This window comes from Miniopterus schreibersii (genome assembly GCF_964146895.1).
Source record: "Miniopterus schreibersii genome assembly, chromosome: 14".
Taxonomy (NCBI): domain Eukaryota; kingdom Metazoa; phylum Chordata; class Mammalia; order Chiroptera; family Miniopteridae; genus Miniopterus; species Miniopterus schreibersii.
The window spans coordinates 55,790,713-55,803,572 of record NC_138114.1 but is presented as its reverse complement, the minus strand read 5'-3'; the positions used below and the strand labels follow the sequence as shown (position 1 = coordinate 55,803,572).

The following is a 12,860-nucleotide window of genomic DNA, read 5'->3' as shown; positions in this document are numbered from 1 at the left end:
TGAACAAATCTGTCACATCAAATACATGTAAGTTACTTAAGTGGAGATTTCTGGAACGTCCCCAAGCAGAACCAAACATCCAGGGATCCTGTGAGAGTCATCGTTATCGACACCTGCTTGACTACTTCAGTCAGGAAAGGGGCCCGTGGCTTGTTAAAATACCATCCACTGTTCATCCATCCAACACATCGGGGATACCTGATATTTGTATGGGGGGCAGGCATGACAACCCCCCCAGAATTCCCCTGGGAACAGGATCCCAGCAGGCTCAGGGTGACTTATCACAGCCCCACAGCATGCTGGGAATGACCCTGAGCACCAAGCCCCAGAGGGGAGGGGACCCAGGGGGCTCACAGGGCTCACAAGCTCCAGGACCTGGGCCGCACGAGTGGGGTGCGCGGCCCACGTTCCAGAGAGTGAGCCGCAGACCAGCAGCCTGACCACATTCCAGAGGCAAGTTCTGGGGCCCGTCGCCTCTGCACACTCGGTGTCACCTGTGGCTCCCAGAAGCGGCCGAGCCGAGCTCGCCTCCCCGACGCCGACATAAATAGTCCATAAAAGATGCACACTCCGTGGATACATTTGCCCTACAAACCCCTAAAGGTCAGATCGACGTCCGAATCCCACTTGACATTTTCCCCAAGCCCATGGAACAGGCCCCTCTCCCGTAAGAACTTTCTGAATAAATGAGCAATTTTAAAGTAGCCCCAGGGACAAAAGGGGGGGGGGAGCAAAGGGGGGCGGGGTTAAGAGTTCCTGCGGGAGGGCGGGGCTGCCTCCAGCTTTCCAGCTCGGGAACTTTGGGGCGCATTGTTCGGCAAGTTTACTTCAGGGCCTGGCCTTCTCTCAGCAGGACCCCAGCCCTCACTCGAGCCTGCAGATGTGCCCCGACGGGTGCCCCCAGCAGCATCCCGGCCATTTGCAAATGAAGGGACAGCAGCTGGGAGCTGAGAAACAGATGGGGCTCCTCATTTGAATGGGTTTGATCCGGCAGCTCAGGCCTCTGCGAGTTAGGGCCTGGCCGGCTGAGCTCGTGTTCGGGCAGAAGGCACAGATCGTGGCCCGAGGGCTCTTTAGCGAGCAGCTGGAGTGACCTCTCGGAGAGGTTTCCCCAAGTCGGGTAGAGGGGGCAGGTTCTCAGCTGGCTTTGCCCCCACGGACCCAGAGAGGCGGGTCTAAGCCGCAGGGATCATTTTCCTCCCAGGGATTTGCAGAGAAAAGAAAAATTACCCCCGGGGGATCCTCAGCCAGAGGACCGAAACCACATTAATTCAGGAAATTCCAAATTAAGATAGGCGCCACCAGGGTTAACCTTTCTCCCCTGCCCTAAGCCACGTATTTGCATAGAGGTAAAAGCTTCAGGAAACAAACAAACTTTGAAGGGCCCCTAGCGCTCTTCAGAGCCCCTTTCAAACCCTCCAAGGAGCAGTTGCCCTACAAAGGCCCTGCAGGCGCCCAGGCAGCTTGGGTCGGCTTCCTGTGGCCATGGTGTGGCCAAGACCGTGCACCCCTCTCCCGGGAGAGGAAAGTCCTCACGAGAGGCCTGAGAGGGGGGAGCTGAACCACTACCCAGCCCAGGTCCACCAGACTTCCCTGGCCACCCAGGCCTCGGACCACCTCCCTGCCTCCTCCCCGGCCTGGCGAGAAACTGCAGCCCCAGGAAAGACGGTCCAGGTCCAGGAGCAGGTGGAAATGACCCGTGCAAGTGCGGCTGCCCACGGCCACCTCCTCACCTGCCACACCTGGAAGGGTGGACGCCTCTCAGTAGCAACTAGTGACAGCGGACAACAGAGCGGCCAGGCCTGGACATTTCCCAGACTGGGCACGGAGCAACCTAGGCAGTGGGTCCGGCTGGTGCCGACGAGGGCCGATGCTGTGGGTTTGTAGAATCGGGGTGGGTGCCCACCTCCTCGAAGACCAGCCTCCTGGGAGCTCCCAGGAAAATCTCTAACGTGGCGCAGACCCCGGCCTGGCCCAGCCTGCTTCTTCCGGCTCCTGACACGCTCATCACTGCAGCGCCCGGGCCTCCTCGGGGTCCCCGAATCCCTGAGACACACCACGCTTCTCCCTGAGAGCACCCTCCCCTGGGACTGGAACTGGCCCCCGTTTTCGCAGTCATGTGACAAACGCCTGTGTCCCCCACTCGACAGGACTGAGATTGGTTTTTACCTCCCATTCTATGCCCACAGAACCTGGCGCATAGGAGGGTCTCAAAAGCCTTATCTGGGGAACAAGCTCAAAGAGGCCACAGCAGTGACCCTGCGATCTGAACAGCTACACGGGCCAAACTCGGAGCCATCACTGCGCCTGGGCTGCAAGGCGAGCGGGAAAGCTGCCGGTCTCCCTCCAGGCAAACGTCCTACAGCTTCTCCCCGCACCGACCCCTGCTGGGCACCGGTGACCCCGAGACCTCCGGATTCGCTGGGCCAGTGACCCAGTGCCAAGTTCCCGGACTGAACCGGCCTTGTGCCCCTCTGCCGCTAGCTGGAACCACTCGGTTTACCTCTTTTAAAAAGCGAAGTCTGTTTGCGTTAAAAATGGGCTCTTCTCCCTGGGGACACCCTTCCAGGCCGAGCCTGGAGGAAGCGTGGGTGCTGCTGCTTCCACTCTTCTTGTTTTCTTGCCTAGACCCTGACACTAGGAAGGCCAGGTGCGCAGTGGTCGTCTCCATGGCTACCGGCTGGGGGAGCCCAGGCACACAGGTCTCCGCAGGGGTCGGGACCCCACTGCAAATCGGACAAGCCGAGGAAAAAAGTTCGATGTGGTACCACAGTGACAACCAAGAAGGGTGACACCGGTAGGACCAGGGCAACCGCCGGAAGCACTGGGACCAGGAAAACCTGAGCACGGCTGCTGCTGCGCCACCGAGGTGACGGGTGACCCACCGGCCAGCGGCCAGTCCTGACTCCTGCCTGTGGCCCAGCCTGGGTCACCCGCCAGGGCTCAGAGCAGCCTCCCTCCGTCTGAGCAGCAGAGGGCCCAGCGGCGCACCATCCGCTTCACGCCACTGGGAGCCGTTCGTTCTAGGAGAATCGCAGGGTGGTGATTGTTGGAGCGTTTTTATTGCCTGGATTTTTCTTCAAATAGCTTCAGAGGAGCAGTGTGGATGTTCGGGGGGTCGGGGGGATGACCGATTTCGGAAAGGAGGGGGCCACAGAAAACCCTCCTGCTCAGGAAAGGGGAGGGGTCAACTGGGAAATTCTGTTGCACCAATAAACCCACCAAAGGCCTGGGCCACACTCACTAACTGTGGGGTCTTGAAGGAATCCTTTCATCCCCAAGAGTCTCAGTTATCTCATCCATAAAGTGGGACTAGAACTACCCGGGGTAAGCCGGGTTATTGAAATTAGAGATATGTCAAAGTAACCAGCAGTGTCTGACACACGCGCACACTTAGTAACTGCTAACGAGAGTGACTGTTCCCATCGCCCCTCCTCCCAGGGAATGAGCCGAAGAACTATCCGCCCTGGCCAGGCAGAGCGGTTGGTGGAGCATCCGCCCAATACCCAGGTCAGGGTACCGACAGGAGTCAACCAGTGAATGCGACTACGTGGAACAACAAACCGATGTTTCTGTGTGTGTGTGTCGCAAATCAATAAATTTTTAAAACTCTTTTAAAGAAACTGTCAAAAAAAAAAAGAACCTGACCCCATCCATACTGACCATGCCACTTGCATCCCTGCTCCCCCAGTCTGTCCATCAAGTAGCCCCCCCAGGGGTAAAGCACCCAAATGATCACCCAGCCCATCCCCCCTAGAGTACTGTGGGTCCCGGATCAATTCCCTGACCCCCCTTCCACGCAGACTGGAGCCCAGCTCTCTGTGCACTGAGGAGCGGCCAGAGGCTGACCGGGGAAGTCACTCCAGGCAAACGCAGCAGAGATGACCAGGACGCGCTGTGGGGCACCCCTTCACTGGCCAGGACCAAAGCAGAGCATGCTGCACCCTAGCTCCATAACCCTAGCTTCCACCAACCTCATAACCTTCTCTGCACAAGTCTCCCCAGGGCCTAGTGACAATCCGCTGGAGCCTGGAACAGAAAACTCTTTCCTTACCCAAACATATTGCTCAAGCAGTTTGTGTCCCTCTGTTACTAACGACTTTCTCCAACAGGGAAAACAATTCAACCCTGAGCTACCTGGACTGCGAGCAGCGAGGCGGCAAGTCTAGACTTGCGCAAGGTGATGAGGGCTGGAGGATCCAGGGCCAGAGCTCCTTTCTATTTTAATGAATGCAAATGCAGATTTATCAGTGCCGACTGCAGGGTAAACAGCCTTGAAAGGCTGGTTTTAACTCCTGTATCAGGTTTTTTCCTTGACTGGGAAGTGGGCAGGGGTAGAGCAGAAATTATAATTTACTGAGCATCCATTTGCATTTAATCTTCATAGTCCCTCTTCAAGATAGATATTATCCAGCCCCATTTTCGATAAAGGAAAGGAGGCTCAGAGAGGTTATCTAACTTGTCCAAGGTCACGCAGCACCAGCAGATAGTGGAGAGACTCAAACCGGACTCACCTGGCTCCGGATGTCAAGTTCCTTCGGTGAATTCACGTCCCAGAAAGAGCATCACATGACATTCAAAATGACTGTGTTCGTATATTCCTACGTTCATATATATATATATATATATATATATATATATATACGCACACAAAATATCAGATGCGGAATTTAGAGTAACTTTACAAGGGATTCTTGGTCTTTGAAAGAGTTGAGTAATTTCAAATTTGAAGCACTTGTAACACTCAGGACACATGTTCAGGTGTCGTACCCATCACAGCGGTAAAGCATCCATCTCCTAATTCCCGAACCTGCCGGGATTTTCCCCGTAAGCTACCGTATGACCTCCTCCCAAAACACGTTCACCTGAAAGTCTATACATTTCTGCGCCCTGTTTGGATATGACTCGGGATTTACACTCTTTAGCAGGACGCGGGGCTGGAGAGATGCGCCGTGTGGCTGCCTGACTCAGGAGAGTCGGAAAGAATCTGAAATCCTTACGACTCGATGGGCAGGAGGCGGCAGGACGGGCGTGGTCACCGGGAGCCTTCCCAAGCGGAGTGAAGGGCAATGGCTCCCACCCGCGTGAAAGCCCATCACGGCGCACGCTCCGAACCCAAGTCACTGGAAGCCTAAAGCGGCCGTGTGCCCGCCAGGCGCCCAGCCTTCCGCATGCATATGCAGAGGGTAAAGCATGCGGTTACGTAAACGGAGGCCAGTGAGAGCCTGCAAGCACCACACCCCACTGGGGCCGCTGCCATTTTGGGTTTTCTATCAGGCCCCGAAAAGGCCCAGCAATGGGTCAGAGCAAGGGGACAAAAATAATAACAACTTTGGGGAAAGTGGCGTCTGTTCATTTCAGGAGGCACCTCCGGGACATGCTGGCCCCTCTCTAGGAGTGCCCAGCACCTCGCCCAGCCTGGCCCCTTTAAGGAACTCGGCCTCAGGCTCCCCTCCTCACCTCCTCCTCCGACTCCCTAATCCAACGGGGCCTGGCTGGGCCACCCCAGGAGGAAGTGGCCAGTGTGTGGAGACCCTAAGGCTGCCAGAAGGTAAACGTCTTCCCCGAAAGGGAACACAAGGTACACAGAGCTTTAGAAACTCAAGTTCACAGCCCTATTCAGGTCTAAGCTGAACCCGTAGGGCTCTGTCCTTCTTGGACATAACAATCAGAAGCCCACATCTTCAGCTAAGGCCAAACCTGCAGCCCAGGCCTCAGGCTCGAGAGGTTCAGCTCTACAGGGCCTTCAGCACCATCGCCATCAGTTAAAAGCAGCTGCACTAAGGTGGCGAGACGGGCAGGAGGTGGGTAGGGGTGTGGCCCGCTTAGCAACATTTCAGTGCCAGGAGAGCCATCTGTAAATCTCACCTGGATACAGCAGAGGGATACAAAAAAAAACAAAAACAGGCAAAACCTAAGGCTAAAGTCATCCCTGGAGGGGAGCACAGTAACAGTACAGACCACGGGCATTTCCCACAGGCCCATAAATCCACTGGATCAGAGCCCTCCGTGGAATGGTCTAAACAACTTTCAAAAAATTAATTCTGAACTGCCCCCCAAGACAAGTGACCTCGCGAAGGACCCCACCAGCACGGTGGGAAGCAGCACCCCAGCAGCGTTTCCTACTCAGTCCCACACACTGGCCCCCCCAAAGCCAAGTCCCCATATTTTGGGTTAAAGTCTCACAGCTCAGTCGGAAATGCGCAACTGAGCCCACACCCTTGTGAAAGACAGCGGTGGCCCTGTAACAAGGACCCCGGAAAAGCGAACGTCGGAGGCAGGCTGGAGGGCTCCGAGACACGTTTTACTGAGAATGTGAACCTTAAACAAAACTTTTCCTGTTCCAACGCCGCCTCAGTTATTTCATAACCCTGTAATTATTCATTAAGTCTAATACTGGAAACATCTCAGACTGGATGGCTCTGTGATCTGAATTCTCAGCCTTAACTGGATGGGAAAAACCTGGGAGTCTTCCGTTGTGACCTGGGGGGGCTGGTTGCAAAGTAGGTACTCACTCGACGTTTTATCTGGTTAAAAATAAACAGGCAAAACACACACCAAATTGGGGTCAGAGGGAGCCAGTATAGAAAGTATACAAATACCGGTTCTCCGGGCGTGCCAAATTTTTGCTCTAGAAGTAATATTAAACACAGCTCTTTGTCTGCGAGTTGTGAAATACTTTACATACTAATAAAGAATGTGGGCCTCATTGTGTGTTTAACTGCACAAGCCTGCATTTGGCTTAATTGACCAAGAATAAGTCCTTGTTTCTAAGCTAACTATCGGGTTACAGTCAACTCTTAAATATTAACACTCGTGCTGAGGCACAGAGACGCAGATAATACAAAACAGAAGATTATTTTAACTCATCCACTCTTGGTATGCGGATATATTCTTTTTTCTTTCCTTTTAACTTGCAATTAAATGCGTCTGGCTGATACTACGGCATCTGCGATACTCTTAGGAAGGCCGTCAACCACACTGGAAGAATCTGACTTCGGGGGACTCCGCGTGGGCCCCTCACCCAACCTCTCTGATGCTGAGCTTTTACCAGCTCCCCTTGGTCCAGGACAGCATCGCCTCAGAAGGTTGCCCAAAAAGTGGTTTAAAAAAAAAAAAACACACACCAAAAAACATGCAAACTACTTTCCTCCCAGGTTACTGCTTTTCAGAATCACACTTTGCGGAGGGTGGGAAAGTAATTAAGGGTTTGGGGTTGGAAAAGCCCTTTTATTTCAGCTCCTACTGGGCTGGTGTAAACAAAGATGCCATTAATGTCAACAGCGACTTAATTAACCGGAGTAGGTGACAAAGTCAGGGAGAACTTGAAAGTAAGAGTCGCCTCCTCCCCGGGGTCATCAAGCTTGGCTGTACTTTAAATAATTAGAATATTAATCCACCAAACAGTGCTTGGCATTGAGGACCACCATCCTCTGGTGCCTCTATAACCGAGTTTATACCCAACAGCTGGTCCCCAACGGTGGACAACCAATTGACAAAACCCACTTTTAATCCGGAATATTAACAATTAAAATCTCCTAGAGACTGTTTTCTTCTTAAGTTTAGTTGAGTAGGCCCAACCCTGCTGTTACCACTTCAGAGAGTGTCCAGAGACAGACGGCACTATACGATGTTATGATCGATGGCACGATATGATGATAGATGACATCATGTGATACGATGGTGATAGATGACGTGATATGATATTGTACGAAGGAAGCCGAGACAACTAGAGCAGGATCCTCTAGGGTTAGGGCTCAGGCTCCATCCTGGAACGTAGTCACATTTGTCTGTGGACACAGCTTCCTATGGTCCAGCCCAACAGAATTATCTACACTGAGCTTCCAAATTAGCAAACCACAGTGTCTTCCAAGATAAGGCCTTGAGCAATAGGAGGTCAAGGTTGAACTTATTGTTAACCACAGCCAGTTACAGTACCAAGGAGGACAGACAGGCACCGACGGACATGCACAAGGACAGAGTCAGTGTCCCCCCCCGCCCCCCAGCACGACCACGGCCTAAACTGGAGCTGCCTTAGGCAGTCTGCTTCCAGTTGTCAAAAGCTCTTCTCTCATCCATAGTTACATTTCCTTCCTAATAACCTCTGACACCAAAGCAAAACTCCTGCAATGGAAGGAACTCCTTGTAGGGCTCCGATCGGCTGCCAATATTGGGCTAAAAGACACGCCAAGCGCAGACCCTGCAGGAAGCAAACACAGCGGCCTGGAAACAGGGAGGGGGCCGCCTCCATCAGGCGGCAACTCTGTTCTCAAAGACCCCAGATACATTGTATCCAACACGGTGACAAGTGATAGGGCTGGTCCAGGGGCAGGGAAGGGATGCCTGTGCCAGGCTCGCGGGGAAAAACAATGATAACATGGCCTGGGTGCTTATTAGATGCCAGGCCCTGTGCTAAGTGCACGCTACGCTCTAGCAGCCTTTTGAGGTAGGTAATCAGAAGGCTTCTGAGGATATTAATGCTCATCTAACATTAATGAACGGACCCTAAAGGTCATCGGATCAAGCCCTCAGATGCAGGAAGATAAACTGAGACCCAGGAGTGTGTTCGCTTTTCCAAAGCCGCTTCTGGGGTTTTACACCTTCCACTAATCTTTTTTTTAACCTCTCACAACCCTGGACGCAAACTTCAAAGAAGCTACGAACCCAGAAAAACGCACGGAAGAACATTTGCAAAATATGACCTACAGTTTTAGGGAATTCATGGACCTTCCCCCAACCCCCAATGCATCCACAGATCCAGGTGGGAAAGACCTGCTTTCACCAATACAATGTTGGATACAAGTTTATACACAAAGAACCACGGGGGGGACTCCACCCCCGCCCCATGTGTCTCCCTCTCTGCCTCACTTCCTCCTTCCTGCGTGTACACACACCCTTGAAACTTTCTTCCATAATTAAACACGATAAAAGGAGTCCTCCAGGACCATTTTGCATTTTATGTTGAAATAAACTCCCAATAATGCTGCCCTGAAAGCCTAAATGAAAAATGACAGTTTTTCCCTAACCTGGGCCGTGGCTGGGCTCCCACTGTCGGAAGTCCCAGCTCAGCGGCCTCCGTGTGCACCGAGCCGCGGACTCAGGGGAAAGCCAGCAATTAGGGAAACATCCAGTTTAATTATTAGCAAAATTAAAGAAGTGCAGGCATGACTTGTAGAAACCAGGAGCCTTTCAAGCCCTTTAAACATGCATCAGCATGGCCCCGGCCGGGTGGCTCGGTTGGTTAGAAAGTCATCCTGAGGTTGTGGGTTCGATCCCTGGTCAGGGCACTTACAAGAAGCAACCAGTGAATGCATGAATAAGTGAAACAGCAAATTGACGTTTCTCTCTCTCTCTCCCCCTTCCTTCCTGACCACCTCCATGTTAGAAAAAGATCTGCCCTAAACGTCCGTGGCCCACCGGTGCACAGGGTCTCACCGGGCCCCAGCTCAGCATTCCCACCTCTGACCGGAGCTCCGCCCTCCTCCATGGACCGGCTGTCCTGTCCTCTCCCAGCCTACCTCTCAGGGGGCTTTTCCCAAACACTGTGCTGACCCCAGGCCACTCAGGACAGAGCGGCCCCCAGAACTAGGAGCAGGCACCAGGTGGGCTCCCGGCAAACAGGTTCATTAAGTGGCGATGAGTGCTGAGACCTGCCGTTTTATTCTCGGATTACCACTCGGAAAATAACTCAGCGACCAATATTCCCTGCTGATGACAGATTTCCACGCCGCACCAAGCAGAGGCGTGGCTACCGTGGCCACGGAGGGACCTGGGGAGAGGGGCCAACCTGCCCAGCTGAACAACTCCGCCTGGGCCTACGCTCACAACCGGCCTTTGAAATTAAATTTCCAACGCTGATTCAGCCAAGGCAGGCCCTGGTAGGAGTTCTCACAGGTGGGGGCGGTGCCCAGGGACATTTGCTTTCAAATCTACCTAAAACAGAACCTGCAGCTTAAATATCACGGATGACCACGGCATAAAAAGGAAATCGAACATGTCCAGCGTCTCTGGGCTGAACTTCGGAAGCCTATTTCTGTCCTCAGACAATGAAAATGAAAAAGTCAGCATTTCAGATGTGGGCAATTTCCCTTAGTGGCTCCTTTTGCCGGGAAACAGAGATTCTGTACATTGCAAGCGAGGCCCTCCCTCCGGCGGGGGCACCGGGAGCTCCAGGCAGCTCGCACCGCGCGCCTCCCCGGCTCCGGGCCTGGACGGAGGTGAACCGCCGGCCCCGCGCCCCGCAGAGCCACGCGCGCCAGAAACACCGAACCACACGCTCCGCCCGGAGCCCGGCAGCCAGGGACCTGCCCTCCGAGGCCCGGGCGCGCGGGGAGAGCGCCCAGGAGGCCGTCCCGGCGCGAGGGCAGCTGGTTCCAACGCGGCCTCGGCCTAAGGGCCACTTCCCCAGACACACCCCCCAAACCCAAACCCAAACCCAAACCCAAACCCCCCTGGGAACCCTGAAGGAGAAACGAGGTAGCTTACCTTCCGGCTCTAGGGTGGTGTCCTGCACCAGGCTGGCCGGCCGGGCCCGGGACAGGGTTGCCATGGCGACCACGGCCAGGCAGAGGAAGCGGCCCCAGCCGGCCATGGTCCCGCCGCGCGGGGCTCTTCCATACGCCCCCGTGGACGTCAATCCCATCTGCACGCTCCCCCGGCGCGCATGGGCCGCAGCAACGCCTCAGCCTGCGGGCTCGGCAGCCGGGGTCCGCCGCCTCTGGAGGGGAGAGAGTCGGGGGTCAGTGCGGGCCCCCCAAGGCCGCTCACCACCCCGAGCGCGCTCGCACGGCAGCCGGCTTCTCCGACGGTTCCCAAACAGCCTTTTTCCAGGGTCTGCAAATGCCAACCCTCCGGGCCTCGGCGTCCCCGGGGTCTCCGCGGGGCAGGCCCGGGAAGCGCGCGTGGGCAACGCATCCTCTCGGGGCGCAGAGCAGAGCGCGGCTGTGGGCAGATCCGGGGGCCGCTTCTGCAGGCCCAGCCCGCGCCCTCGCCGCCCTGGGGAAGCGGGAGCCAGGTGACCTCCGCTGCAAGGGCAACCAGGAAAGCCAGCGGGCAGGGCCCAGGCTGGCAGAACAAGCCTCCCGCACTTCTCCTAGGCCACGTGGGGCTGGAGCGCGGGGCCCCGGAGGCCCCCGGAGCGCAGACTTCTTTCTGCCGGGGGGCCAGGCCGGCTGCTGAGGACAGACAGGATCCCAGGAAAGCGACCAGAAATTCCCGCCGGCTCACACTTGTCAAGGTTCATTTTCAAACGCAGGAGGACGCAGCCTGTCACCGGCAGCCACCGAGGGAGCATGAACCGACTGCGGGCACTCAGAGCAGCTGACCTGGAAAGAGGCTCGAGCCCGAGGCCCCTGCCCCGGCCGCGGCCCGCAGCGCCTTCCCTCTGCGCCGTGGGGAAGCGCGGGCCTGTGGCGCTGGGACGGACACCGGGAGCTTGCGGATGGGGCACGTGTGCGAGCCATGGTCACGCGTGACTGGGCCCACAACTTCCAACATGCGCAGCTATTGGCTACAGTTCCAGAGCAGAGATTTTACAAGGGGGCGCTGGGCGTGCTCCTGGGCCCACCATTCCGTCCCAAGGCAACGGGAATTTTCCAGGCTTAAAATACTCAAAGGCCTTTACACTGGCTCAGTCTCCTCCGTTCCTAAGGGTAGAGCCGAACGCGCAGACTTTTGCAAATCTGATTAAAACAATCGGGTTCTGTGAACACGATGAATGAACCCCATTTTATAAGACCTGGGGGAGAGGGGGTGCGAGACCTTTAATATAAAAATCTCTTAAGCCCCACGCGTTCTGCGCGCCAACTTGATGTTTCAAATTAGGACAGAGGGTTTCGACACCACCTGGGCCTCCCCAAAGCTGCAGGAAAGAAACTGCTCCTTTTAGCCGTGACTAAAGGTTAAAGTTTTAGGGGAAGGAAAAGAGGGTGCTGCACCCTTCCCAGGAGAAAAAAAAAAAAAAAATCCCTGCTTCAAGGAGAGCCCCCGTGACATGGTGAGATCCACAGCAAAAGCCAGCATGCTCCTGCGTGTGCATGCGTGTGAGTGCGTGTGTGTGTACACACACCCTGTGCTCTCAGATAGCTCGGAGGATTTCCCCCAACTTTTCTTTCCTCGTAAAGTCAAAAGCCTCCAAAGATAACTAACCCAGTATCTACACACGGGGGAGGTAAGTACACAAACATTCTCACTGATTTACTCAGCATTTCCAGAATGCATGGGAATTTTCCGCCTCTGGCAACTTCACCGGCAATCTTAAATCCCGGCATATTCCAACCCAGGCTGCCTCCCCAGCCACCCTCACCCACCAGTCCCGGCCCAGAGGAGCCTCTGCTCCGGGCAGAGGAAGGTGGACAGTGGCCTCGGCTCAGTCTCAAGCCATCCATTCATCCCGTCAGGCTGCACCAGAAACCTGAATTACAGCCATTTCCAGGTCCAGCCCCCTCCCGAAATCTCTGGACGGCGGAGGCCTACGGTGGCAGGTCCGCACGGCCCTCACCAGAGTGGACGCCGTATAGGGGGACCTCCTAGGCGGGATAATTAGGTCCCGAGGTTCCGTGTTGGGAACACAGGCCCAGCATGCCACTGGCAGCCACGATCCCGGCTTCCTGCCTTCAATACCCTAATCCTTCCTGGAGTCGGGGCCTCAGTGAAAGCCCCGGCGTGTTTATTTTTCCCCCTGAAAGGGAACTCTCTTCTCGGCCTGGCCGTGGGAGGAGTTGTCACCCTGCGTGATGGATGGCTCTTCGTGACCACCGGCTCCCTGGTCCGTTTTCACCTCGGCACAAGCCTGCCCCCAACGACAGGCAAAGTGACCATCCTGAGAGCCTGGCTGGGCAGAGGTGCCCATGCAGGGTCTG

The 12,860-nt window shown here is 55.4% G+C and overlaps 1 protein-coding gene across 10 annotated transcripts in view; it reads right to left on the bottom strand.

Annotated features, from left to right (window-relative positions):
• Positions 1 to 10,687, bottom strand: part of FGFR2 (fibroblast growth factor receptor 2) — an 84,319-nt gene extending 73,632 nt beyond the window's left edge. For all 10 annotated transcript variants that reach the window (XM_081158309.1, XM_081158312.1, XM_081158311.1 and 7 more), the window contains exon 1: positions 10,486 to 10,687. In XM_081158309.1, coding sequence (XP_081014435.1) covers positions 10,486 to 10,642 — 157 coding nt within the window. In that variant the 5' untranslated portion in view covers positions 10,643 to 10,687. The remainder of the gene's footprint in view (positions 1 to 10,485) is intronic.
• Between the last annotated feature and the right edge of the window lie 2,173 nt (positions 10,688 to 12,860).